At 36.4% G+C, this 27,696-nt stretch overlaps 1 protein-coding gene and 1 non-coding gene across 6 annotated transcripts in view; both read left to right on the plus strand.

Annotated features, from left to right (window-relative positions):
- The window catches only part of mtcl1 (microtubule crosslinking factor 1), a 73,761-nt gene extending 55,977 nt beyond the window's left edge, over positions 1–17,784 (plus strand). For 3 of the 5 annotated variants that reach the window (XM_016677442.1, XM_016677443.1, XM_007564181.2), the window contains 6 exons: positions 2,488–2,829; positions 3,921–4,003; positions 5,255–5,679; positions 6,684–7,245; positions 7,887–8,382; positions 17,182–17,784. In XM_016677442.1, the coding sequence (XP_016532928.1) occupies positions 2,488–2,829; positions 3,921–4,003; positions 5,255–5,679; positions 6,684–7,245; positions 7,887–8,382; positions 17,182–17,385 (2,112 nt within the window). In that variant the 3' untranslated portion in view covers positions 17,386–17,784. Of the gene's footprint in view, positions 1–2,487; positions 2,830–3,920; positions 4,004–5,254; positions 5,680–6,683; positions 7,246–7,886; positions 8,383–11,307; positions 11,366–17,181 lie in introns of all 5 variants that reach the window. The other 2 variants (XM_016677444.1, XM_007564183.2) reach the window with 1 other exon arrangement.
- A 7,136-nt stretch (positions 17,785–24,920) lies between these two features.
- trnai-uau (transfer RNA isoleucine (anticodon UAU)) lies at positions 24,921–24,993 on the plus strand. The gene has a single exon. It is a non-coding gene; the product is annotated as a tRNA-Ile (tRNA).
- The last annotated feature ends 2,703 nt before the right edge of the window (positions 24,994–27,696 follow it).

Consider the following 27,696-nt stretch of genomic DNA (forward strand, 5'->3'; position numbering starts at 1 on the left):
TATCCATCCATCCATCCATCTGTTTATCCATCCATCCATGAATCCATCCATCCATCCATCCATCCATCTATCTGTTTATCCATCCATCCATCCATCCATCCAGTCATTTATCCATCCATCCATCCATCCTTCCATCCATTCATCCATCCTTCCATCCATCCATCCATCCTTCCATCCATCCATCTGTTTATCCATCCATCCATGAATCCATCCATCCATCCATCTATCTGTTTATCCATCCATCCATCCATCCAGTCATTTATCCATCCATCCATCCTTCCATCCATTCATCCATCCTTCCATCCATCCATCCATCCTTCCATCCATCCATCTGTTTATCCATCCATCCATCCTTCCATCCATTCATCCATCCTTCCATCCATCCTTCCATCCATCCATCTGTTTATCCATCCATCCATCCATCCATCCATCTGTTTATTCATCCATCCATGCATCCATCCATCTGTTTATCCATCCATCCGTCTGTTTATCCATCCATCCATCCATCCATCCATCCATCCAGTCATTTATCCATCCTTCCATCCATCCATCCATCCATCCTTCCATCCATCCATCTGTTTATCCATCCAACCATCCATCCATCCATCCATCCATCCAGTCATTTATCCATCCATCCATCCATCCATCCATCCTTCCATCCATTCATCCATCCTTCCATCCATACATCCATCCATCCATCCTTCCATCCATCCTTCCATCCATCCATCCTTCCATCCATCCATCCATCCATCCTTCCATCCATACATCCATCCATCCTTCCATCCATACATCCATCCATCCATCCATCCTTCCATCCATTCATCCATTCATCCATCCTACTCCTCATTATTAAAAAAATAATTTGACATGAAAAGTCTGAGGGACTCTGAACTTATGACCTTATATTAATCAGAACATCTCAGAGAGATTTTTAAAATGAAGATGATGAAATATAGAAATATTTTCAAGTCTTAAGGATGAAACTAAATCGAATCTTTAAGTCTTTGACTTTCTCTCAGCTGATCACAAATGATTGTATTAATCTGAAAGGAGAAGCAAAGACAAAGCTCTCAGATTGAATATCATCCCTGCTGTGGTTAAAGCAGCTTCCGAGTGTCACTGAATAATGGATTTACTTTTTCCCTCCGTTTCACCGGATGCTTCGCTCTCCGTTTTGTGGCTGCTGCTCAAAGCAAAAAGCAGCAGATCGAGCATCATTACCATGATAGCACTGTGAGACTATTATCATATAAAGCAGGGAAGAGGAACACAGCTCTCTTAACACGGCTACAAAAAGATGCTGAGGCACCACTGAATGTAGATATGAAGCAGTAAAGGCAGATACATTATTCAGCAATGTGCTAATAAAGGTAGCCTAAAGATACTCAAATAATTGGCTCTTCTTTCTTCACCGAAAGGATAACTGAGGGACTCTTATTACATCAATAAATAAAAAAAAATGGGAGTCTATTCATTTAAAGCATCAATAGTTGTATTTATGTGGCCACAGCCCATGGTGTTAATTTAAAGCAGCTATAGGTGGCGCCGTGTTTTATGTGCTTCATGGAGAGAGATAATAAAAATCGACAGGGCAGCCAGTGGAAAAAATGACGGGAAATAAATGTTAATTAGAGCTTTCACACATAACATGTGTTTGGGTTTTAACTGTAAATATCCGAATACAAACTGAAAGATGACAAACCAGAACATATTATTATTAATAATATAACATTTTTATGTAACAAAATAAAACTTCAAACTGGAAATTTCAAATTGCAAGTTTTAAATTATTGCCATAATTTATTTCTTTAATGCAGTCATAAATAATCCAGATTTTAAATTGATTAAGCTTGAGGGTTTAAAGGATTTCAAAGCCCACCTGATGCCTCACTGTAGGGCTGCACAATACATCGCAAAATACATCACCATCGCAGTATTAGAGTGTGCAACATTCACATGGCAAAGAAAGAGGACGATTAATTGGATTAATCTCAATTAATCAAGTGTTTGTTTTTTTTGTTTTTAATTAAAGAGCCAAACAGATTATATAGATTTGGAACATGGTAATTTTTCTAGGAGAAACATTTGCATAAACTTAGCACTGAAGTGATTAATCAGAATAATCATGATTAATCGATTATTGAAATACTTTTCAACTTCTTTAGTAATCGATTAATCGTTAACTCTAATATACCGACTCAAAAAACACACATTTTTTTCTAATTTTAAAAATGAATGTAATTATTTATTTGTGTTTTTTAATGCATTTCTAATAGTGTATAAAAGGTTGAAATGAAAAATATGCAGATTGTACCTTTTTTTATTCAATATCATCAGAATAATCAAAGATTAATCGATTAGCACAATCAATAGTTAATTCCAGCAAAAACTGGCGGTGCTTCTCCATCTTTAAACTTTTCTTCATGGAGAATCCAGAGAGGCTAAGGTGAGTTGTCTTGATGTGTTTGTTTACCATTAATCGTTCAGATGCAAAGGGAACTGAACAGCAAACGAGGCGAAGGCCCCGACGTCAAAGATGGCAGCTTAGCCCACAGAGGAGTGTTTTCACCTCAGGAAAGCCCGAGCAGCGTCCCACGCTCCCCTCACGCTCCTCCGTCCCCCTGTTCCTCCACTCCAGTGCCTGCGCCCCCCACGCGCTCCCACTCAGACTCTGAGGCGTTGCTGGAAGAGAAGGGGGCTGCCGTGAGGCTGAAGGGCCCGACGGAGAACCTGTTCCTGGATGCTCTGTCTCTGGACCCCCTGAGTGGCCTGGAGGTCCCACCGCCCTGCCGGCTGGAGAGCGAGAAGAGGTTCCCCTGCATGAACGAGGTTAGCGTGTTAGCATGTTAACTGAAGCTAACGTACAGTTACATAAAGATATTACCCCATCCCTCACAAGATGATGTTCATAAAGGTGGCCAGTAGTGGGGCACATACACTATATATACATATATATATATATATATATATAATATATGAAATTAAAATTAATATGCGGCATGTTTACCCCTATATTTAATAAGTTGTTTCTGTTTTTATTTCCAGTTCCAATAGATTATCACATTTAAATTATTATTTCATAAATTATTTTTGTAATTTGTATAAAAATTTATTTGTTTTTTAAACATATTTAAATTTTATAAATTAAAAATTTTACTGGGTTTTGCATAAATACATATATACATAAATAAATGTTTTTTTAATATATATTTTAAAATTGAATTAATTTATTGATTGGGTTTTACATGTATGTCTTGATTCAAGAAGATAACTGTGGATCAATAATTTTATTCATGATTTCAGTTGTGTTTGTTTTCCATTTCCATTTTATTTAATGTTTTTGAACGTTGTGTTTTATTTTGGATATTTAAAATGTTTTCCAGTTGCAGTGTGGTGTGTTTTTTTTTACAAAACCAAAGTTTATTAGTCTTCCAAGCTAATAAACATAGTTTATTAAGTTACATCTAACACATTAAAACGACAATATCTTTATCGCAATAACTACTGTCACAATAACAAAATTTGTTATTAAGACAATTATAGTTCCACTTTGACCACCCACTGTTTAGTAACAAAAATCCAGCTTTTATGCCTGCTCAGTTAACATCAATTCTCCATGTTATTTGGTAATAAAAAGCAGGGTTTGTTGCTGTGAAAAGATTTTCTAGACCAAATAAAGTAAAGAAAATATCCAAAGGGTTAGGAAATTGTCTGCATTTTACTAAAATAACAAAACTAACCACTTTGTTCATTAACATAATGCTTGTCTAAATTGTTACTGAGCATAACAAAAATCACAACATAATTTTTTTGTTTAAGTTTCTAATACAATATGGCCGCAGAATAGCTTCAGCTCTGGGATTCTGGCCGATGTTTGCCTCCCCTGCTGTGTGTAAACAGAGTTACATCTGTTGTTTCAGGCTCTCAATGAGATTTCAGAGGGTGACGGCGCTCCTGGATACCCAGAAGAAGAGGAGATGAGGGAAGGTGGAAGTCTCCTCAGGTATGAGTTAAACCCCATTCAGCCTGACTAGTTGTCGTTTCCAGGCTTTTGCTGCATTTCTCTCACTCCTTCGTACACGACGGCCCCTTGGGACACTTTGCGTTGATTCTGTTTGCTTTTACTAAAAGTGACACGCAGCTTGTCCCTGGTGGCTTTTATTTGGGTTTTTCTTTTTAAGCAGGATAGAGATCCACGCTGCTGTGGTTATAAATAATTCAGCCAAGTTTGAAATATTAAGAAGGTTTCATTTGGTTTTCAAGAAAAGAAAGAAAGAAAGAAAGAAAGAAAGAAAGAAAGAATGAAATGTGTTAGGATTACTTATCATCCTGAGTGGGGATCGAAAGGAGACAAGTTCATGTATTTTCAGGAATGTATGAAATGTTTTGTCATGTCTATAAAACGAGCCGTTTCAAAAGCCTTCGGAATCTAATGTCACAAATCTCACCTTGTAACCAAGAGAAGCCAGCCCGTTACCTAGCAACCCAAACGGAACTCCACTCGACACCTAGCAACCCAAGTGGAGTTCCAGAACATTTTGGTCATAATAATAATAATAATAATTAATAATAGATTTTATTTATAATGCCCTTTATATCTTTAGATCCCAAAGGGCAAAAAACATAACAAGGAATAATAATGAATAGAAATAATTAATAAAATGAATAAATAAAAGCGATTAAAACCAATTTCTAAGAAAATGCTTCTGCTTTTCAAAGATGTAGTGTTGTTTAATTGCGAGTCTCTTTGCAGCCATTTTTACGTGAGTGTAAATGTTAAGTTGGGGATCGTGGCCAGAAGCAACTTACATGAATTTAAAGCGACAAAAGACCCTAAAGCAGATGAAAGGAGATCAAAATAGGCATAACTGAGCAGACTAAAATCTTATTGTCTGAATGAGTTTACCCAAAATCATGTTTTGAATAGTCTACAGCCCAGGGGTGTCCAAAGTGTGGCCTGGGGGGGACATTTGTGGCCCCTGAACTGATCATCAACTGGCCATGTGTGGCCCCTAGCCTCAGTTCAAGAATGATACAAATTTATTTCCCTGGCACAGGTGTTTACAAAATTATTACAGACAACGTTAAAATAGAAAAGTACAGCGTAGTAGAATTACTACTGAAAGTAAATTTTTTTCAAATTAGTTACTCATGTAAATGTAATTAAGTAAATTTAACTAGTTCCTACCCATTTGTGTTGGTTTATTACTTGCTCATGGTTTAATTTACTGTTTTTGATGTGTTTTATGTTCAGAGCCAAGTCTGTTTGCTCCATGAGCGACTTCCAGCGGCTGATGGACAGCTCACCGTTCCTCCCCGACAAGTCACGCCCCGGCGGCCCCGACCGAGACGACGTCACGCCGCCGCTCTCTCCAGACGACCTCAAGTACATCGAGGAGTTCAGCAACAAGGGCTGGGGCTTCCCCGGCCCGCGGTCGGTTCTGGAGGGGGAGGCCGGCTCCGACCCGTTTCCACCGGCCTCCTGGTTTCTGACCACCAGCGCCACCCTGACCACCAGCACCCTGAGCAGCCCCGAGCACTGCCACAAGTCCCCGCTCCGGGGCCCCGGGGCCGGGGTCGGAGTGGAGCACTACGGGGTTCCCATCCTCCACAGTCCGACCCGAGCAGGGGCAGCGGACCAAACCGCCACCCAGGACCAGGATCTGCTTTATTCCAAAGGTAAAGGCTGCAACTAATGATTGTTTTAGTTATCAATTACTCTGACCTATGTAACTAGTATAGAAATATTTTTTACTAGAGGTGCACCGATTAATCGATTAAAATAGATTATTTCAACAGCTGATTCATCATGATTAATCTGATTTCGGCCCTACTTGATAGGAGATTTTCTTTTTACAGAATTTGAACCGAGTTAAATTAAAATTATGCCACTTAAGGCTGTTTTTTATTTTAAATTCATAATTTATATATATATTTTTAAGAGGTTAGGTTAATTACTGCTCTGAGTGTGTTCTTTCAACAGAAGCCTCTGTATACTTCAGTGACTAAGATAAGATAAAATGGTCTGTTATTAGTTCAACATGTGGAATATTTAAACTGGACTGGACAGGAGTAACAGAAATAAAGACAAACAGCAAGATAATAAGATATTTTAAATAGAAAGTAAACCAAAAATACTCAATAACATTTTGTTTTTGCAGTGCATCTTTTGATAATGGTTTCAAAACAATAATATTATTGTTTATCGCTATAATTACTGGGATGACACTGTAAAGCACAAAATGTCACCAAGTGTTTTTATCTAGTTCAAATATCTTAATACACTGGAAATAAAACAAAACTGACTTACAAGTAACTTTTCAGCGAGACACAGGAGCTTGTTTTACGAAAATAACTTCTTAGTGTTGATTTTAAAAAAGTACTAGTTGAACTGGGAGATATAATTATAAACAAAACACTGAGCTGATCCTAATACATGCCTCAGTTACCGACGGCAACAGAAAAAAGGGGGAGGAGCTGCCAGTTACCGGTTGCTATGGTAACCACCAACTGCCAAGAGCAGCGTAACAGAACTGAGCACACCAATAAATGTCTGGAGAAACAACGTGTTGACTAAACAAAATAAATTAACTCCTGCACACTCATGATTAATTGATGACAAAATTATCTGCTGATTATTTCAACAATCGATTTGTCTCTACTAATCTGATTAATTGTTTCAGCACTAAAGGGTAGCAAACCGCGGCTGGGCGGAGAGGCCGGAGGATCAGACGAGGTGTTCAGCGGTCCGCGGTGGCCGTGTCTCCTGGAGGGCGGCGGACTCCGGACGTCTCCCAGCACGTCCCCCATCTGCTCCACTGTGGGTTTCGCCTCCTCTCTGGAGCTGCAGCTTCAGAAAAACCTGAGCGACGACATGAAGGAGGTGGCCATCTCCGTCCGCAACGCCATCCGCTCCCCGCCAGGGCTGGCGGTGCGCGACACCGCCTGCCAGACCAACGGCTTCACAACGCGAGGAACCCAGACGACCCAGACCATCAGCGTCGGCCTGCAGACGGACCTGCTGCGGAACCTGACCAGCAGCCCCCACCGCTGCCTCACACCGAAAGGTGGCGGCACGCCCATCTCGTCTCCGTCTCGCGGCACGAGGAAGGTGCAGTACTCGCCGGTGGTGCAAAGCAAGTTCGAGCGACCGTGCTGCTCGCCCAAATACGGCTCTCCGAAGTTGCAGCGCAAGCCGTCCACGTCCGGGAAGAACGAGCCGACAAATAACAGCCGTGCTGCCACGTAAGCAATTAATGATAATTGAAGATGAGCTGGATGTATGCAAAATTCACATTTCGCTTTCATTTGGGTCTCTACTGCTTCTAAAAACAATCTAAGCATTTTACGAAATCACCCAGCTGCTTTATGGCAGTAAATTAAAGTTTTTTGGTCCCTGGAAGATGAGAGGTTTCAAAAATCTCTGGAATGTAATGTCCCAAATCAGAAGGCACTGCCTGTTACCTAGCAACCCCCAAAGCCTAGCCTGTTACCTAGCAACCCAAGTGCAACTCCAGCACATTTGGTCAGCTGGTTTTGTCTGTGCTGTACAAAGGCTCCTGGAAAAGACAAGTGTTTTGTTGCTGACTTATCATCCAGAAACCGCTTGCTACTTTGTTGTTGGTTGTGCAGGAGGCTCCACTTCTGTTTTTCAAAGATGCACGGTTGCATAATTGCACATCTGTTTGCAGCCAATTTTACTTGCGAATGTAAACGTTGATTTGGCGGCGTGGCCAGCAGTAACTTATTTGGATTTAAAGTGACAAGAGGCTCTAAAACAGAAGATCAAAATAGGAAGAACTGATCAAACTATTATTTGAATATGGTCTCAAAACAACAATATTATCATTTATCGCAATAATTACTGGTTCTTGTTGTCATGACAGCCCTACCGCCACACCCTCCACCCCCCAGAAGGGCAACAGTGAGTCGGCGTGGGCGCGCTCCACCACCACCCGGGACAGCCCCGTCCACACCACCATCAACGACGGCCTCTCCAGCCTCTTCAACATCATTGACCACACGCCGGTCGTCTTTGAGAAGTTCAACAAATCCCCCAGCCGCTCCCGGCCGACGCCGCCAGTCACCGCAGAGCCCAGCCCGGCTCACGGCGCCACCGCCAGGGGACGCTCGCCCAGCCCGGTGCAGCTGATCGTGGAGACTCAGGGCGACAGGAACCCAGAGGTGGTCAGCATCCGGCAGGACCTGTCCGCGCCACCGGGATACACGCTGGCTGAAAACGCGGCGCGTATCCTGAATAAGAAGCTGCAGGAGCAGAGCTTCAGGGAGGAGCGGCGGCTGCAGGCAGGCGGACAGGGCGGCCACGGCAGGGACGCCGTCCGGACGGCGGAGACGGACAGAGGACAGTCTGGATGTATGGAGGTAAATATACAGACGCCCTGGATTCAGCGCTTCATCATTCAATTTATCTGGCGGCCATGTTTTATGACGCACTGACATCATCGCCCCGGATTCCCTTTGAAGACAAACAAGTTTTCAGTCGTAGTCCAGATAACAACATGCACTAAAATGTTGATTTTTTTTTTCTCTCAGATTGAAAGCACTGACTGATGCGATGGTAATGTTAAAACATTTAGCTCTCCTCAGAAACACTGAGCCTCTCTCCTCTGCTGCATGCTGGGAGTTTCTTCTTCTCTGTATATTCCTGCTGCTTGTAGTCTGTCCTCTGAGCTCCGATTTTTACTGAAATATGCTTCACTTTGCTGATAACTGGAGCTGTGACGTCAATAGACTTACAGCTTAAGAGTGAAATTATTAATCAATCTTTTAGAGCTGGGCGATAATTCAATGTTATTTTATTGATTATTTGATATTTGAATATTTAAGTTTTGGAAGATAAGTTCCTTGTGTTTCTAGGATTCTGAGTGATGCCCAGGGCGGCCATCTTGTTTTAGAGCTTCTATTCACTTGAACGTTGAATTCAGGTAAAATTTTTTCGGGCCAGATAGACCTGGACCATAAATCAATAACAATATATATATTGCAATGGACACATGATCATTATCAATAGATAATACATCTGATCAAATGTTTAATATATAGAATATTCTCTGAACTCCGATCAAGAACCTCACAACATTCGATGTAGGCAGAGGAAAGATTTTAACAGCTCAATTTCAGCTAACTAACTTTCTCACTCCTTGGTTACCTAGCAACTCACTCATTCTGTGGTTACCTAGCAACAACTTGGTGAGTAACTTAAGCTGCAGCAGTTTAAAGTTCCGCCTTAACTGCTGAAAAATAAAAAAACAACAGCTTAGATTGAAAACTGTGGATAAAACAGGAAAGAGCATGTCACCAGTTTGGCAGAATTTCATATATATATATATATTAAAAAAGTGAATAAATAATTATCAGTATATACATTTATCGATATCGACTTATATGAAATGCTTATATCGTGATTTTTTTTCAATCATATCGTCCAGCAAACTACAGTTATTTTTTCTTTTACTGACAAGAACAAAGTCATAATATTACAAGAATAATTCTGTAATATTAGAAGAATAAAATGGAAATTTTATGAGAACAAAAAGTGTAAATGAGGAATGTTGCACATCTTGTAAATTTATACTTTGGTATAAATCTTACAAACAAGGAAGTACTTAGTTTTCTAACATGTTAGCATCAAATTATTACTAATAGCAGTGGATATGACTTAGTCTATTTCGAATTAAAAAAAACTGCTACTGAGCTGGTGACATTAAATCCAGTTAACTTTTGAAGCATTTCAGAAATAAAGCCCCTTTTTGAAAACATTTTCTGTTTGTAATTTTATTTATTAAAAAAGGGATAAAAATCACATCTGATATGAAAGAGAACCACATCGCCCAGCCCTACAAATATCACTGAAGTCCAATTAAATCCTTAACCAGAATGCTTAAGCAGTTGCGGTTTGAGTGGCTTGATGAAATCAGAGCTTCAGCCATTCAGAGAAAATATATCCGCATTCACTATACGGATATATAAACTGATAATGTTTGTCAATTCAATACAAAAATACTTTATCCTGTAAGGAAATTAAATGTTGTATTCTTAAAGAGTTGTTGTGTATTACGGTGATGGATCTCCAGTACCAGTCACTGTTGCTGCGGAACTGAAGAGGCCTCTGACTAAAGAGTGCTGCTACATGATGGTCTCATGACTGTTACGCTAACCGCTAAATTTCCAGGTAGCAGAGACGATATTTCACAGCAACATGTCCTGTATGACAGCATCTGTAGCATCGCTAATCCACCTCATTTGCGTTTGCCACCTCATTTTAAATCTTTGTCTGGCCGTATGGCTAGAAAGCTGAACAGAGAGACGCTAAAGTTGTGTTTTTGGGTCATAATACAGTAGTATTTCTGCTTTTGAGATGCTAATCAGATGCTCCCAGTTGTAAAAACGACACCTTGTTGCCACGGTTACACGTCATAACAACTGTCCGAAAGTAAAAAAGTGTTGGAGCAAAAATCCCTCCAAAACCAGAGGGAATAATTATCCAAAAAATGGTAACACCTCAACCAAAAGATTATGAAATAAAATTTATAAACGAAGCTAATCACAACTACACTGCAAAAACACAAAATCTTACCAATTATGTTTGGTCAATTTATAAATAAGTTGACATTGACGTTGGAATGTTTTATAGTGTTTCAACCAGATGAAGCCAAAACTGCCACTTGAGGAGTTCTGGGTGCAACATATATACAGACTAAGGGTTGTAAGATGTTTTTTTTTTTTTTGTTTGCTTGTTTGTTTGTTTTTTCAGATTTTTGGCTTACATGCTGCTCTGAGTGTGTTGTTCTTCCAGCAAATTACCTTTTAGTATGTTTATGCCAGTTAAATATTAATCAATCACTAATTTAGTTGATGATTAATCACAACCAATTATTTCAGCCTGTCTTGTAATCAGAATTGATTTTAAGTTATCCGAGTAAAAGAGGCTAAATTCAAATGCGCACCACACTTTTCAGATTTTTACATTGAAAACCATAAATAAAAATCCACTTAATTGGAAGGAAACTACAGGATTTTTGTTATTTAATCTCAAAACTCGCTGACATGGAAGTTAGCTGTTTCCTCTGCTGCTTTTCATTCCAGGTTTGTTTAACTGCTCTATGATCTGGAGGCTGCAACTCGCCACCCTATGTCTGCTTTCAATTTGCAAATCCTTCTTTTCCGTTGCTCAGTTTTATAAAATAACATTTCCTGCTCTATATCTTCCCTTCCTCTCCCCCGTTTCCTCCTCTTCCTCCTCTCTCGGCTCGCTCTGTCCCTCCTCTTTCCTGTCCGCTGATCCAGAACCACACTGTCATACTAACAACTCCTTGGGGACTCTAATTCTGCTTGTCTCCATGATGTAAGTTCCTCTTCCTCCTCTTACTCTTCTTCTTCTTCTCCCTTGGCCTGTGGCGGTGGGTTCACCAGGCTCACGGACCTTTCACCTCCTCCACATCCCCCCTCCTCATTAATGCATGCTTCACAGGTCAGCAGTGCGTGAAGCCGTCAGCGCGGTCAACACCTTGCGCCATGCCTATGTTGGTTCTACTCCTTCGTGGTGATGCATGCTTTGTGTTTATCTCTGTGGGACCCGACTGCTGGTTTTGCATGTTGTTGTCCATTAAATATCAGTTGCACAAATTCCACTACAACCCCATTCTGTTTGTTAGAGTATTAAAGTTTATCCAGATGAAACGTAATCGCACTTTCTGCACTTAGAATGTGAAACAGCCTCTTTTCTCATTCAGAGCCGGCCCAAAGCATATACAAGTTAAAGCTACAGTTTGTAACTTTTAGAAAAATAGGCAGGAAAAAACAACAAAATTTCAATAATTAACAAAAAAGTAACAAAAAAATGAAATCAGGCAAAATAAAATGTTTCCAAACCAGTTTCCCAAAAATGTTAATAAAAACTGCAGGTGTTTGTTTGTCTGATGAATTTTTGGTTAAAACATGTTTGTTTTTCATTCAGTGGGTAGAAAATCTAGAAATTTTACTCAAGTAAAAGTATAAATACTTCATAATAAAATTACTCAAGTAAACATAAAAAGTGAAGTGTAGTAAAAATACTTATAAAAGTACATTTTTTTCAAAAAAGTTACTCAAGTAAATATAATTGAGTAGATGTAGCTAGTTACTACCCGCCTCTGATTGTGAGACAAATAATCTGTGAAAAAATAAATGTCTTCCTGGCGCTACTATTGTGGTCTGCAAAAATCAACCAATTAGATCCAGGAGGCGGGTCTTAGTGCTGTCAATCAAACTCATGTACCAATGGTGGAAAAACAACTTACTGTTACAGAAAAAACATTTATCCTCCGTCATCGGTAGCTATGCTAACTAGCCTTTGCATTTGTGACAGGCTATGTTGGAGTGAACCAGCTGTAGAATAGCAGAGAGGAAACAAGAGTGATTGACAGCGATAAGACCCTCCTCCTGGCTCTGATTGGTTGTGGCAGATGAGCAAGATTTTTTTTTTCACAGATTATTTGTCTTTATATTATACTGTCACAACATAATGATAATTTTAACAAATATGTAAAAAAAAAAAGCTTTTTCATAAAAGTTACATACCGCATCTCTAAGCAGCTGCTTTGGTCTCCCAACCACCAGGGAGGTAGGGTTAGCTTGATGCTAACCCTAGCACCAAGCTAGAATTTTATATATCTTATTTTTTTTCTTATATATGTATGTGAGTGTAAAGTAACAGGAGCTGCGTTTTATTACAAATGTGCACAAGACGTTGTCAATATTCTGCTAATATTGAAAAACACAATTTCGCAAATTTTTTTTCTATATAAAAATTGCAATAAAACCTCCCAGTGAATAAGTTTGTTCTTGTGATAAGTCATTATAAAACATGCTCTGACATCATCCTCCCACCACTTCCTGTCGTCTTCTTTGTCATCCAGTTGTTGGTCATGTGACTCGTGTGATGTGAAAAAAGTCTTAACATCCCACTTTTGTGAAACACACAAATTTCAAAAAACAACTTTTTTTGAATTTGCTTTTAGCAAATGCATTTTTGTAATTACAACTTGCACTGTTATGTGGTCAATGGAAAAGCAGCCACTGAATAATACAATCAAAACTGATTTTCACATTATTTTTATGGTTGTTACATAAATAATAGGTTGATATCTTCCTGCTGTTGGGGAAATATAACATATAAAATTTATTTGGTTTACTGTAAATTTAGTTTTTATCTACTGATGTTACTTTCAAATAATTTAAATAATATGGCACACTTAAATACCACTCTGCATTTCAAAATTCAAATTATTTATTTTAGATTGCTACAATAGCAATCATAACAGTGCTATAATAGCACTGGTATGATGTAAGATAGTTACAAAATGATGCTAATGACAACAGGTATGTTAGAGTAGCTTAGGAATGATAAAACATCTGCTGCTTTGTTGTATGGGGGCCCCAAGTGGAGATCTGCTTTGGGCCCCAAAAATGCTTGGGCCGGCCCTGCTCTCATTCACATATTAATGGTGTTTTTGGCAAGTTGACATTTGTGGATTTAACATTAACATTACAACTTATATCATGACTTTATTACTCACTTTGTGTGTTGTGCATGTGCTACAAACCACTAACAACAAACAAACTATTAACCTTTGACCTTATCACTGATGTGTTGATGTTAATTATGAAGATGAAATGTTGAAGGGAATATATCAGTTTTTATTCAACTTTTCCTTTAGAACCGGGTTTAGCTGAGAGGTGTGCGAATCAATCCAAAATAGTAATAATGTTGAAGTCGGTATCAGTATCTGATCGATACTAATGTGGTAAAAATTATACCTTAGTTTCAGAATCCATCTTGATTTTTTTTTGTATTACACTTTCTGAATGCCACCTCAAAAAATATCTTGTTTTTATTTGATCTCAACTGGTAATTTTTTTTGCACTTATTTACACATTTTTGTTTTTCTGTTTTTGTCTATTTATCATGTTAATATGTTGTAACAAAATAATTTAAAGGAAAATCCACAAAAAACAGCTGACGGTCAGAAATTTGATGATCTATAAAACCTGAATAATAAAAAGTATCCATATTGATATCAGTATTGGTGACTCTGTATTTACTTAGTATCTGATCAATACAGCGATTTGCCGAATTGCACATCTAGTTAAGCTAGCAGCTAATGCTTAAGCTTGTTCCCAAACTACAGACCCACTTAATGAATTAGAATATTATTGAAGTAATTTTATCACTAAGTGAAACACATTATATAGATTAATTACACTCACATGGATGTTTGAAAGCCTTTATTTCTGTTAAATTTTGTTTTTCCGTTTCCACTTTATTTCTCATACGTAAAAATAAAATATAAATAAGAAACGTGTATTCTGGAAGTATTATTGAATAAGTATAGATCACTGTAAATTGATTAATAATCATGCAAAACCACAGTTGGGCTCCTAAAACTCATCAGGTTTGTGTGTTTTGATCGTTCATCTAAAAGTTGCTCCAGTAAAAACGTCTGGCAGATTTTGCAGGTTGGATGTTTTTCCATTTGAGCTGCTTTTAAATCAGACTAACGCTGTTTCCACCAGGTTCACTTCTACATGTCATGACATCATTTGTGATGGTTTTCCTTCACTTTTCCAGTGCATTATGGGATTGTTTTTCCTCCAGGTTGATCCGATCGTTTCCTTTGACAAAAGACGAATATGACTGGTGGCGTTTTTATTTTCCTTTTAAAAAATATACTTTTATACACATTTAACATATTTGTGTTGTAAAAAAACATCTAAATAATTTAATTTAAATGTAAAAACCCTAAATTTAATTTGACCAAGACGGAAAATTTTTAATTTTATTTATGACAATTGTCCCTGGACAGTTGCTTCATGAAATTATATTGAATTATTTATGTGCTTTAAACATTCAGATATGTTAGAATTTATTTCCCAGTTAATTTTTTATTTCAATAAGTTGTTTTGAAAAACATGAAGGGTTTTCCAATGAACAAAGACCATTTCTACCATGTTAAAGAAAATAATAAACATATTTTTAGCTGCTTAATTAACTTACAGTTTGAATCTAAAGTAAATATGGCAGATTTAGATTTTAAATATTTTTTATTTAATCAGAAAGTTTGCTTCTGATTAGAAATCAGATTTAATACCTCAAAAGATAATAAAATCATCTAAAAGGAGATTTGTGTTTAGTTTTTCTTTACATTTAATTAAATGGAAAGAAATGAAGGCGCTAGTGTGCATTCAGAAATTCAAGATTTGTGTTTTTCCGTCATTAATGTTCTAATGTCTGTTGGGCTGTTTTTCCAAAAAGCTGAAATGTTGAATTTGTGATCTGATGTATTTGCGATAAAAACTTTGCAAAGTCCTGCAAGCCCCCGTCAAACATCTGAATTTCTGCATCAGCTTGAATCACATTTTCTGTCACTTGTTTTTGTGTCGATCGTGTCGCTTAACAAGTGAAATCCTTCTGTGAGAAATACATTTGGTTAGTTCAAGTGAATTTGGAAAACAGTTTGTTGATCCGAAATATTTTAGAAGACAAAAAACCCTAACACCTGAGAGCTTAATTAAAGGGCCAGTGTTGTGTAAAATTAACTTTTTTGAGCTTTACGTTATGTTATAATTTTATTCCCTCATCAAAAACGTACCTGGAGCTTTGTGTTGATTCTTTCATGCATGTTTGAAAAATCCTTTAATCTCCATGGCAACCGTTAAGCGAAACACCTGGGAGGACCTAGGCGGAGTTTCTTAAAGAGACAGAGGCGTTAAATTCCAGTCACATTTGATATATACAACATTTTTATCACAACTGAAGGTAAAATAGTTACCTGATTTTGCTGTAAAACAATATTATGAGCCTGAAAACACACAATTCTTCCCCTTTAAGTTTCTGAAGTTTCTGAAGCAGTGAAATCGTTTTCAGATTTTTCTCCTCGTCCTCTTTGCCTATTTTAAGCCGAGGAAGTGCTTTTTCTCTGTTTCTCTCTGCTGACATTTGGAGGGAATAGACGCATCAAACTCTTCCAACCTTTACGTTCGACTGAACATTTTTAATCCTCCTCCTGCTACATTAAACATCTTCTACATTAACTGAACTCGACTACTTACATTTTCCTCACCGTGACGCTCGAAGTCGTCATTAAAACATCCAGATGTGCTAAATTTTTCATCTGTGTTCCTCAGTTTCTGTTCACCAGAGGTGGGTACAGTGACGTAGATCGAGGTTTTCTACAAAGTAAAATCATCTTACAATAGAAAATTATGGCAAAATCACCAATTATTTGTCTTTAAATAACCAGGATGTTCACTTTTTACACAGCTATCCAGTGATTTTTACTCAAAAGCTCAAATCTGCTTTAAATTAATTTATTTGGTTAAATACAGCAAACATTTTTACATAGTCTTTTATTATGTTGATAGTTTGCAGAAGGCCCCCAAAATTTGTACTGAAGTAAGAGTTTTGCTACTTCAGCATATTTTCACTGATCAAATTATCAATCTTTTAATATTTAAAAATGACAATATGAGATGGACCAAAATATGAAGTTGAATGGAAATTTTGGTATTTTAAACACAAAAGTGACAATAATTGATATGGGTAACAAAAATAACAAAATCAGGTGAAATAAATGTTTCCAAATCAGTTTCTTTCACTAAAACACTTAAAAAACTTTAAGTACCGAGTAACTGATCAAATTTTAAATCATTTAATAATTAAATATCGCACACTCAGACGAACCAAAATATAAAGTTAAGTGGAAATTTTGATATTTTAAGGACGTAAATGACTATCATTCTTATAGTAACAAAAAATAACACAATCGGGCAAAATAAAATGTTTCCAAATCAGTTTCTTTCAATAAAAAAACTTATGAAACTTTAATAAAAACTGCAGGTCTGTGTCTGGTGAATTTTTGGTTAAAACATGTTTGTTTTTCATTCAGTGGGTAGAAAATCCAGAAAATTTACTCAAATACGAGTAAAAATACTTCATAATAAAATTACTCAAGTAAAAGACAGAAGCTCAGCATAATAAAAGTAAATTTTTTCAAAGAAATTACTCAAGTAGATGTAAGTAGTTACGACCAGCTCTGGTGTTCACCTTCCTCTTCGTCGCTCAGCTGCAGACGCCGTGTTGCTCTTCTTCTTCTCCTCCTGACAGCTGCTTGTCGTTGGCAGGACCTGCCTCGGTCGCCGGTGGCGCCGCCTTTGGACTCCTGCTTCCTGCGGCCAGCCCGCCCGGCAAACCGCCGACCCCCGTCACGCTGGGCCGCGCGCTCCCCCTCCTCTTCACCCAGGTGGAGCGAGGGGACGAAGAGGAGGTTCACCTTCCCGCCGATGGGACACAGGAAGCCCATCCTGGAGGGAGAGGAACCGGCGTGACTTATCCCTCCCCCCTCTTCTTTCATTTAAACCGACCCAGTACCTCAGAATCGTCCCCCCACAACGAGAGACCCATAGAGACGTGGCGCCTGAGCCGGGGGTGGGGATCTAATACGTAGCACCAGCGGATCACTAAAGGAACCAGAACTTTTTGGAAGAATCTGGAATGTACTGTAATATCATGATGTACAGTAAATCCATTTCCATCAGAGGTGCCTGTCCAGGTGCGTCTTAATGAATCAGAATATCACAGAAAAAATTTAATTCCTGCAGTAATTCAGTTCAAAATAATCGATTTTTACACAGAGTGAAATATTTAATGTGTTTGCTTGTACTGAAATGTGAATTTCCCTCTAAACTCAAGTTGTGGCTTACAGATAATAAAAACCCTTAATTCAGTTTTTTTGGCAAATTTGAAAGTCACATAAAAAGGATTTTTAATATGGATGCATCAATATTAATGGCCGATATTTATATTTGATATTAATATTGCTGCCATAACCGATATTTACCAATATTATATATATTTCACTTCCGTTTGGACACATTTGGAAAAATAATAAATATAGGTTGTTCATATCAGCTCAGTTTTATTTAAAAATAAATAATATTGGTCGATACCAATATTGGTGCCGATATCCAATAGCAGTCAGTGTAACAACACATCTAATGAAACCCCTGACTGAAGACTGTTGCTGTATGAAAGTGTCACGACATGCTAACAGCTCAATATCCGATATTCCAGAGCAACATGTCCTGGATGACATCGTCAGTTGCTGCTGATCCACCTCCTTTGCTTTTGCTGCTCCTTTTTTTTTTATTTCTGTGGCTATAAAGTCTCGCAGAGAGAAGATGGAGTAGGGGATGTGATCCTTTCTCTTAATAATCGATGGAGGATATGGATTAAATTCCTCCTTCTGTTATTTGAGTTAGTGAGATGCTAATTAGCTGCTCCTTGTTTTAAAAACAAAACATGTTGCCAAGGTTACATATAACCAAAAGTCACTCCAGCTGAACTCCATCAGAAACAAAAGGAAATAATTCTCCAAACATCTTTTTTTTTTAACTTCCACCAGTAACTCTTTTTTGTTCCTGTCTGTATTTACAGTCACGCTTGTAGTTTTTCAGTAGTTTTTCTGTGTACTCTTGTAGCCAAACAACATTTCGTTGACAAATTCATTATCGTGTCTTTGTGAAAAGACATTAAAGTAAGTCTAAGTATATTAAAAAAAGCATGAAGAAAAGTTTACAGAATCCAGAACTGACAAAACTAGTTCAATGTCTTGCCTCCATTAGCAGCCAAATTCTAGAATTCAGTTTTTCCTTCCACTCAACTTTAATTTAGAGGACATTTCTGTGAACAGTAAGCTTCTTTAGCAATGACCTTTTCTTTGTTCATCCCGTTTTTCATTGATTTTATGTAATTCTCTTAATTTCTAAAAAAATAAAGTTTGGTTCTTTGTTAGCTAAAAGCCATAATGATAAACATTTATATAAATGAATGCTTGAAGTATTCTCTGTTTTAGTAAATCTGTGTAAGTTTAACTTTTTGAGCTGAATCAGTGAAACAAATTAACTTTTTCATGATATTCTAATTAATTGATACGTGCCTGTATGTTTAAGTTACCCCTCATATTTAAATGTATTTGCTGCAGTTTTTACCTTTTTTCAGGTGAAAACTGCTGGCTAGCTGAACATTGCACTGTTCTTTTCTGTTACCAGTTTTTGTTTTATTTTACATCATTCATGTATCTGAACGTGATTTTTTTACTTTGCCTGCCTCTCGAGTTCACTTTTCTCTTTCAACGCAAGAAACAGAAACAAAAACAAAACAAATTTTGCTATATTCTTCCGGCCTGCAGGGGAAACCCATGATGTCATTTCTGATGCTACCGTCCTTATTTATTTCTGCGTTAAGACGAATGTTTGTCTCTGTTGACTTGATGAACCTGAAGAAACTTATGCATATTTGGAAGGCAGAATAAAACCAGTTTAAAACCAGTTTGCATGCCTTTTGAACACTAGCACTTTAGTGCATGTACATCCGAGCTCTAGTCTTTTGTGGTCACTCGGCTCGGCCGTGATGAAAAACTCATCGCAAAGGAAATCTCGAGCTGATTTTGTTGTCACATGAAATACCAGTTTTTAAGTAAATTGTTGTACCTTCTAGGCTGTCTTTGTTACTGTTGGATATGGACTTTTTTTTCTTTTGACAAGAAAAACGGATTGTGAAAACAAAATATGAATGTTTTAAATGGAACGTCTGTGTCAAAAAAATGTCTAACAATCTATAGTCTTATGAAAATATTAAATGGTAATAAACAAGAATGTGTATTTACAAGTTCCCCTCTGGTTTCATGCGATTATGAGTTGCAGGATGATCCCGGACGAGCCCCCAGTTTTTCCTTTGTTTTTAGAACATGAATTAACTTTTCAGCAAAATTTAGGAGCTTTTTTAAGTAAGTAATTCCTTAATATACATTTTAAGAAGTACTAGTCCCACTGCTAGATTACTTCACTTCTAAAAAGATATTTTTCCCATTTTATAAATTAAATAATCTGCCAGCAGAACTAGTACTGTCTTTTTTATTAGCAATTTTCAAGAATTATTCACTTAAAAGTGCCAAAAAGCTACTTGTATGTTAGTTTTATCTTATTTTAAGTGTGCTAAGATATTTCCACTAGAGATTAGACAAAAAATACTTGGTAAGACTTTGTGTTTTTATAGTGTATTATATGAAAAATTATTTCAAAATAACAATTTATCCAATAATTACTGGGACAACACTGCAAAAACACAATCTTATCAAATATTATTGTTGAGTTTTGTGCAATTGTTGTCATACGCTTGAAATAAAACAAAAGTAACTTTAACTTTAAATCAAGAAATTGAGCTCGTTTTAAGTCAGTAACTCCTTAATATTGATTTAAAAAGTTCTAGTTCTATTTGCAGATTATTTCACTTTTAACAAGACATTTTTCTCATGTTATAAGTGAAATAATCTGCCAGTAAAACTAATACTTTTTATACATTTTCAAGAATTATTGACTTAATGCTGAAAAGTTACTTGTAAGTTAGTTTTGTCTTGTGTTACATGCACTAAGATATTTGCACTAGAGATTAGACAAAAAATACTTGGTAATATTTAGTGTTTTTGCAGTGTTGGATGTTTGAACATGACCATTACAACTTAGCGAGAGTTTATACTTGTATTCATGGTTTGGGGAATAAGTTGTTTTGACTGGACTTGTGGTTCTACAAGCACGTATTGAAGTGACCAGAAGAAAAGCGGTTGAAGTTGGTGAAGGTTCACATTTGATGAAGAAATTAATAAATGATTTTCTGTAAAAAAAAAAAAAAAATTATCTAGAAATCTAAAAGACACCTATCGGTTCCCGGAAAAAGTGTAAACTCATGGTGGATTGTATCCCCTGTGATTTAAATTAGTTTTCTATTCATGCTGATCCTGAACCGTGTGTGTGTGTGTGGGGGTGTGGGTGATCAGTGTGTCTCCAGATTACAGTGCAGCGCGCAGGATTACAGTGGGTCAGGCGGGACGGACACAGAAAACGAAAATAAGAAGATTTCATCCCCCCAGAAGTCAAATCCTCTTTTATTACGGTCATACATGTGTCATCTTAGTCATGTTTCCCAGCATGTCACGCAAGATAAACCCCAGAAAAATACACTTAGTTATTTATATAATGGTGATATGAAGACATTACTGTGAGGATCTGTAAAGGAGAATCATTTTATTCTGGAGATACTGGATTATTTGGGTTTTATTATCTGTCATACTCATCAAAATTACAAGAAACAAAGACTTGGAATATATTATCACTATATGTGTGACGATTTTATGTGATTTTCACTTTTATGCAATATTTAAATTTACTGTTATAATCCATTACTGTAAATTCTTAACTTAATTATGCTGTGCATTCTTATCTAATCTTAAAATCTATATCTCAAAACTTCCTCAAATATCTTATTTATCTTTACGAAAAGTAAGAAAAACCAGAGTTTGATTAGGGTTTCTAACCTGAAGCTCAGAATGAAATCACACCAGCAGTTGCGTTTCCATTCACCATATAATTGCACAATTTGACAATATGAAAATAAATTTGGGTAACACTTTATTTGAAGGGGGGTGAATAAGACTGACATGACACTGTCATAAACATGTCATAACACCTGTCATGAACATGAATAAGCCTTCATGAATATTTATGACTGTTGTCATAAAGCGTCATTCGGTAAATTATGACACTTTTAATACAAAGTTGACATTATTCAAAATGTCTTTGTTATGACAACTTGACATTAACCAAGAAATCATTACTGATATAAATTTGTTATAAAAGTATTACTGATTGCACTTTAAAAATTAGGTAACTTTATGTTATTAAAGGTAAAGTTTAAGCAGTAATGATTTATTGGTTAATGTCAAGTTGTCATAACAAAGACATTTTGAATAATGTCAACTTTGTATTAAAAGTGTCATAATTTACCGAATGACGCTTTATGACAACAGTCATAAATATTCATGAAGGCTTATTCATGCTCATGACAGGTGTTATGTCATGTTTATGAAAGTGTCATGACAGTCTTATTCAACCCCCTTCAAATAAAGTGTTACCTAAATTTGCGTAATAGAAACAACTATTTTGGAAAAAAAAAAAAAAAATTCAATAGAAACACCATAATTTAAAATTGGTGTTTTTTCCATCTTTAGTGGAATATTGACAAAGTTTTACGTACATTTGTAAATGAAATGAAGCTACAGAGTGTAACATTTCTGCTTCTTGTTGGCACTTAGTAGCTACGTTTCCATTAACTGTAGAGTTACACAATTTAAAATTACAAAAATAAATTTGCTAAATTGAAACATGCCTATTTAAAAAGGACTCACATTTTTCAACAAACAGTTTTGGCGTTAGGATTAGGTGCTTTTTCTGACCGTATTGAAAGTGGTTTATTTTTCAAATCTGCAATGGAAACACTTTTTCTGCATCACCTGATCAACAATCAGATGTTACTACTGGTGGAAACCACAAAGAAGAAGAAGAAGACAGGAAGTAATTGGAGGATGCCGCTGCGTGTTTTTTTTAATTACTTAAAAAACTTATTTACAGGTGATTTTAACTGCATTTCTTTTTTAATGAAAACACCGCAATTACAAATTTGTGATTTTTGGACTTTAGCTGCCTTTCCTTTACAAATGTGTACAAAACTTTATTGGTACTCCATTAATGTGGAAAAACAAAATTTCGCATTTGTGGTGTTTCAATTAAATAAGAAATGAAAATCACATGTAAATAACTTAATTTAGGTGATATGTCACTATGAAACATGTCATCCTGTTACCACTTCCTGTCATCTTCTTCTTTGTGGTTTCCATCAGTAGTAACATCCAGTTGTTGATCATGTGACTCGTGATGCGAAAGAAGTGTTTACATTGCAGTTTTGAGGAATGAACCAATTTTTATACAACTGAAAAAACGCCAAATCCGAGCACCAAAACTTTTTATCTAAATTGGCGTTTTTATTGTGCAATTTGTTTCCCCAAATGTCAAGAAACGCAGCTAGAAAGTGAAAAATATTTGCTTCTTGTTAGCACTAAGACAGCAGAGAGCTTCTGAAAATGGGTAAAGGGATTGATGGAGTGGATGAAGCAGCGAGCTGAGGGCCCAGAATACCTTTAATGAATAATGAATGTGGCCCCGGCTGCAGGCTGGGAGCCGCTGATGCCTCTGAGTGGGTCAGCAGAGGGGAGAAGAAGAAGAAGAAGAAGAGGACGCTTTGCTTTTACTTCCCTCTGCCCTGAGAGGAACTCACCACTGCTGAATAATTTACAGCAAAGCCTCTGCTCACTCAGAGACACTCTGCTGCTATCTGGAGACCGGCCGCTCCTTTAATGTTGGATGTCAGCAGCAGGAAGGAGGCGACCCAAGAGATGTAAAAGTCACACCCAGAGCGCCAACAGACGCAGCAAAGAGAAAATAAACACCATATAGATATGGCATGCAGGAAAAGTTAGATTTTTTTTTTTTTAGGTAACTATTTGCTAAAGATTAACTGAAAGAGAGAATCTGTGTTTCATTGTTAAAATTAACAAACTGAGCTGCTGGATTTATACATGTTTACACAAATCTGATTGATTTGTGTTTTTGCAGTTGATATAATCTATTATATTCAAACATAAAGCTGTTTGGATCTACTTCTGCATGACTTCCACCAACACTGGTTGTTTCCATAATGGTTGATAGGTGCAAAACGCTAGCAAATGGAAATATGAACTGCAAACACATTAATGATTCAAACTCCAAAACATAAAAAACAAACACAAATTCACCAGTAGCATTTTTCATTTGAAGTTATTTTGTTGATTGTAGGATTTTGCTTCTATTTTCTGTAATTGCAGCATTCTTTTCTGACTTGTAGCATTTTTCTCTTGCATTTTTACTTGTCTATTTGGAGTTTGCATCATTCATGTGTTTGCAGCTCATTTCTACAATTTTGTAATCTGAAATCTTTCGGGTTCAAAAGTCAAAAGTATCTGACTTGTGTAAATTTTCAAAAAGAAATTCAACTTTACATCAGATTTGTTTTTAGTGTTTTATTATTTCTGTATAAATTAATTAATTAATTAAATAAAATAATAATAATAAAAAAAGCATAAACTTACTTATTTGAAATCAAACGGTTTTCACCCAATCAAAATTTCCTTTTTTGTTGCTAGGCAGATAAGGGGGCTCAGAGATTGGAATTTAAACCAGCCAATCATATCACTCGCTCCTCTAAATTGGTCGGCTTTGGAGTGACAAGCTCCGCCCCTTTTTGGGAGTAACCAATCAGAGCTCAACCTGCATGTCCGGCTCTGGCAGCGAGTCAAATTGAAGAACTTGAGACCCGCAGAGAGGCTGCTAGCTTTAGGTAGGAGAATACTTTTAACTTAAAGTTTAATTATTTGGCTAAAAAATTACTCACCACCGAACTCAATTTAAAGTAGAACAAAATGGCGTCTTTTAGGTTTTTCAGCTCTTCTATGCCGCTTTACGCTGTTTTCCCTAGACCAGAAATAAACAAGTGGAGGCAGCTTCTAGTTTCTGAGCTCTAATTTAAACACAAACTGTTTCCTGTTTAAATTAACACTGAAAAAGTCAGTATTTTCTGTAGCTTTCAAGTCAAAGTTCAGTTTAACATTTGTTTTATTTATAGCACAGCTACTTTCCAGTCCTCTGTACAAAGCAACATGGAGGCTGGGGTGGTGTTTTTCTCCTCAGCTGTATAATCTAATTTCTTCCCGTGTAGCAGGGCGGTTTTCCTGGAAAACATTTCAGACATCCTGTGCTCTCCACTAATGTGATAAATGTATTTTAGCACCAATTGATTCATCAGTTTTAGACATGAAACATCTCACTCTTACATCACTGTCTATGGTATAAGTATTTGACATTGTTCCATGCCCATTGTTGACATTAGTCTCTAACTAATTTTGGATCATCAACCATGAACACTGCAAAGAGCATGAGTTTCTGTAGTGTAGTGGTTATCACGTTTGCTTTATATGCAAAAGGTTTCTAGTTCGAAACCAGACAGAAACAGATTTTGTAGGTTATGCATCTCTTGGGGTGCAGTGAGACAACAAGAGCCTTCCTCTTTCATGATGGTTCATTTGCCAATCGACTTCAATGTAGGCATCTTTGAAACTGAGACTATTTTACTTAAAATGGAACTTGGTGGTTCTATGGTGTAATGGTTCGCACTCTGGACTTTGAATCCAGTGATCTGAGTCTCAGTAGAACCTTTGGTTTCTACTAATGACATCTTCAATACATTTTTTGATCCCAGGCTTAGTTTATGGACTGTAATGTAAAATTAGGCACTAGTATAAAGTTGACAGTTTGTTCACCAAGTTCCTGTGCTCTCTGAGAGGATCTGTGTGATGTCTGACGTTTGAGCTGAAATGTTAATTTGCAGCTTTCAGATGCTAAAAATGTAATGTTTTATCATTTGCTACACTCCTGGGTTAATTGTGATTATTATGAACACACCGTAATGTGAAACTGTGTTTTTTTGACATTACCATAAGTTCCACACTGTGGCGAACCTTTGCAATGGAAATCTATGGAGCTAAGTTGGGGCCATAAAGTTTGCATAATATTTTTTAAACTGAAGAAAAAAAACAGAAACTGAAAAAATATAATATTTTTATATGTTTTGTTTATTTTAAATATTTAAAATAAACATAACAGAAATAACAAATAAAATGAATTGTGAAGCCTGTGTAAACAAAAGTGTCTTTTTTTTTTAAAAAAAAGGACTACATGAGAACAAAGATGATTTTTGGCATCCAGTTTTTCATAGAAATAGAGAAAAAGAAAATTATTTATTGCGCAGTTAATTCATTTATTGCTTATTGTGATGGGCTTAAGTTCAAACTTTTAAAAAAATCTTTTCAGTTTTAAAATAAAACTTTGTGCAAACTTGTGGCTGCAATTTAGCTCCATATTTTTCTGAGTGAACATTAATTAATCATGCTTTTTGTGTACACTGCTTTGTTTTGGAGGAAAGTTCGTTTATTTTTCTGCTGCAGTTTTAATCTTTTCATCAAACGATCACATATGAAATGCCCAGCAGAGCTGTGAGTTCGGTTGCACCATCTGTCTTTGCCTTTCATGATTGAAAACAAAGTGAGGACCTTCATTAAGTGCCTCCTTTTGTTTTTGTTTGTGGAGTTTGCCTCGGACGGCTCTGGCACAAATCCAGCGCTGCACATTCATTCACCGCCTGCTCCATCGCCCAGCAGCCCAAATGCTCACGCGTACAGAGACGATCCTTCAGGGAAGCAACAAAGCAGTTTGGAGTCTTTTTTTTTAAAATCAGTGTGAAGCCACAAATAATTAGCTAAGAAAAAGTTGAATTTGTAAGGAACATGAAAGCGAAGCGTCGCTATTAACCTCCAGGTCTAAAGAAATCCTTAAGATTTCTGCAACGAAGCAACTAAATTATTGAATATTGTAACTTATTTTAGATGACATCTACAAAACCCAAAATATTAGAAAGAGACAGAAAAATGTTTTCATTTTCCATAAAGTCACACATCTGGGGGAATATTATGGGTCAGAATAATACTGCACCATTAAATGTACAAGTTGATGTATATTTAACAACTTTATAAAACAAAGCTAAAGCTTTACTTTGGTGACTATATGACACCATTATGTTAACAATCAGGAGGAATACTTTAAGTTTTTTTTGTATTATTGTTGCAGATGTGGCTATAAAAATATAGTTTTACAAAGTAAATAAGTATTTATGACAGTCAAAGCTAATAAACTAATTAGGCCTGCATTAATAAATCAATAAATAATAAGAGAACAGATCAGAGAAAAAAGTGAATATACACTCAAGATTAATTAAATAGAAAGAAACAGAAAAATGGCTAAAAAAATTAAATTGAAAAATATGAATAAAAGGTATAAATATTTTTAAAATATTAAAAAATGAAAACATAAGTCCAGAAGGACCAGACAAATAGATCCAGTGCAAGACAAAATGAACAAGTTGAAAAAAAAAATGTCAGGGAAAAATTCAAATAGATTATTTAAGAAGATATAAAATAAAGTTAAATTAGAAATAAAAAAATAGATAAAATTAAAGTGAGACACTTTAAAAATGAACAGAATATTATTTTTTGTTTTCTTACAATTTCTTATTTGCCTTTAAGCTTATGTATAAATTCAAACACAAATTCAAATACACTTTATTGATCCCAAAGAAAAATGTAATAAACTCTTTTTTCTTAATTATTTTGTTCTTATTTATGCTGCCACTTAAATAGATAGAAACTTTATTAATCTAAATTAAATGAGTACAACTAAATTACTTAATTTATTCATTAATTCAATGTTATTTAAATTCCAGCTCAAATAAATATCTGATGTTTGAACTTTGTTTTATTTTTATACGTCTAGATTTTTATTTTTATTTTTCCCCTAAAAAAACCCGGCAGCTTCGGGATCAGAGATGCCGGGTTACCAAGCATCTGCATGAAGAAAGAGAGGAGGGTGGGATGAAGGGATGAAGATGTGAGGAGGAGGAGGCGGTTGCCATGGTTACAAGCAGCCTGGCTGCTGGGGGTAATGATGCAACATCTCCGTTTTCTCGTCCTTTTCTCCTGTGTTCCTGAAAGCATAACAGAGACAAATATCTTTTTCTCTTCTCTTTTTTGTCGGTTTTAAATCATCTCAAGTTTGTAATTTCTAAATAATGTCACTCTCTTGCCTTAAGATGCCCTTTCATAT

This window comes from Poecilia formosa, unplaced genomic scaffold (assembly GCF_000485575.1).
Source record: "Poecilia formosa unplaced genomic scaffold, Poecilia_formosa-5.1.2 Scaffold156, whole genome shotgun sequence".
Classification (NCBI taxonomy): Eukaryota; Metazoa; Chordata; class Actinopteri; order Cyprinodontiformes; family Poeciliidae; genus Poecilia; species Poecilia formosa.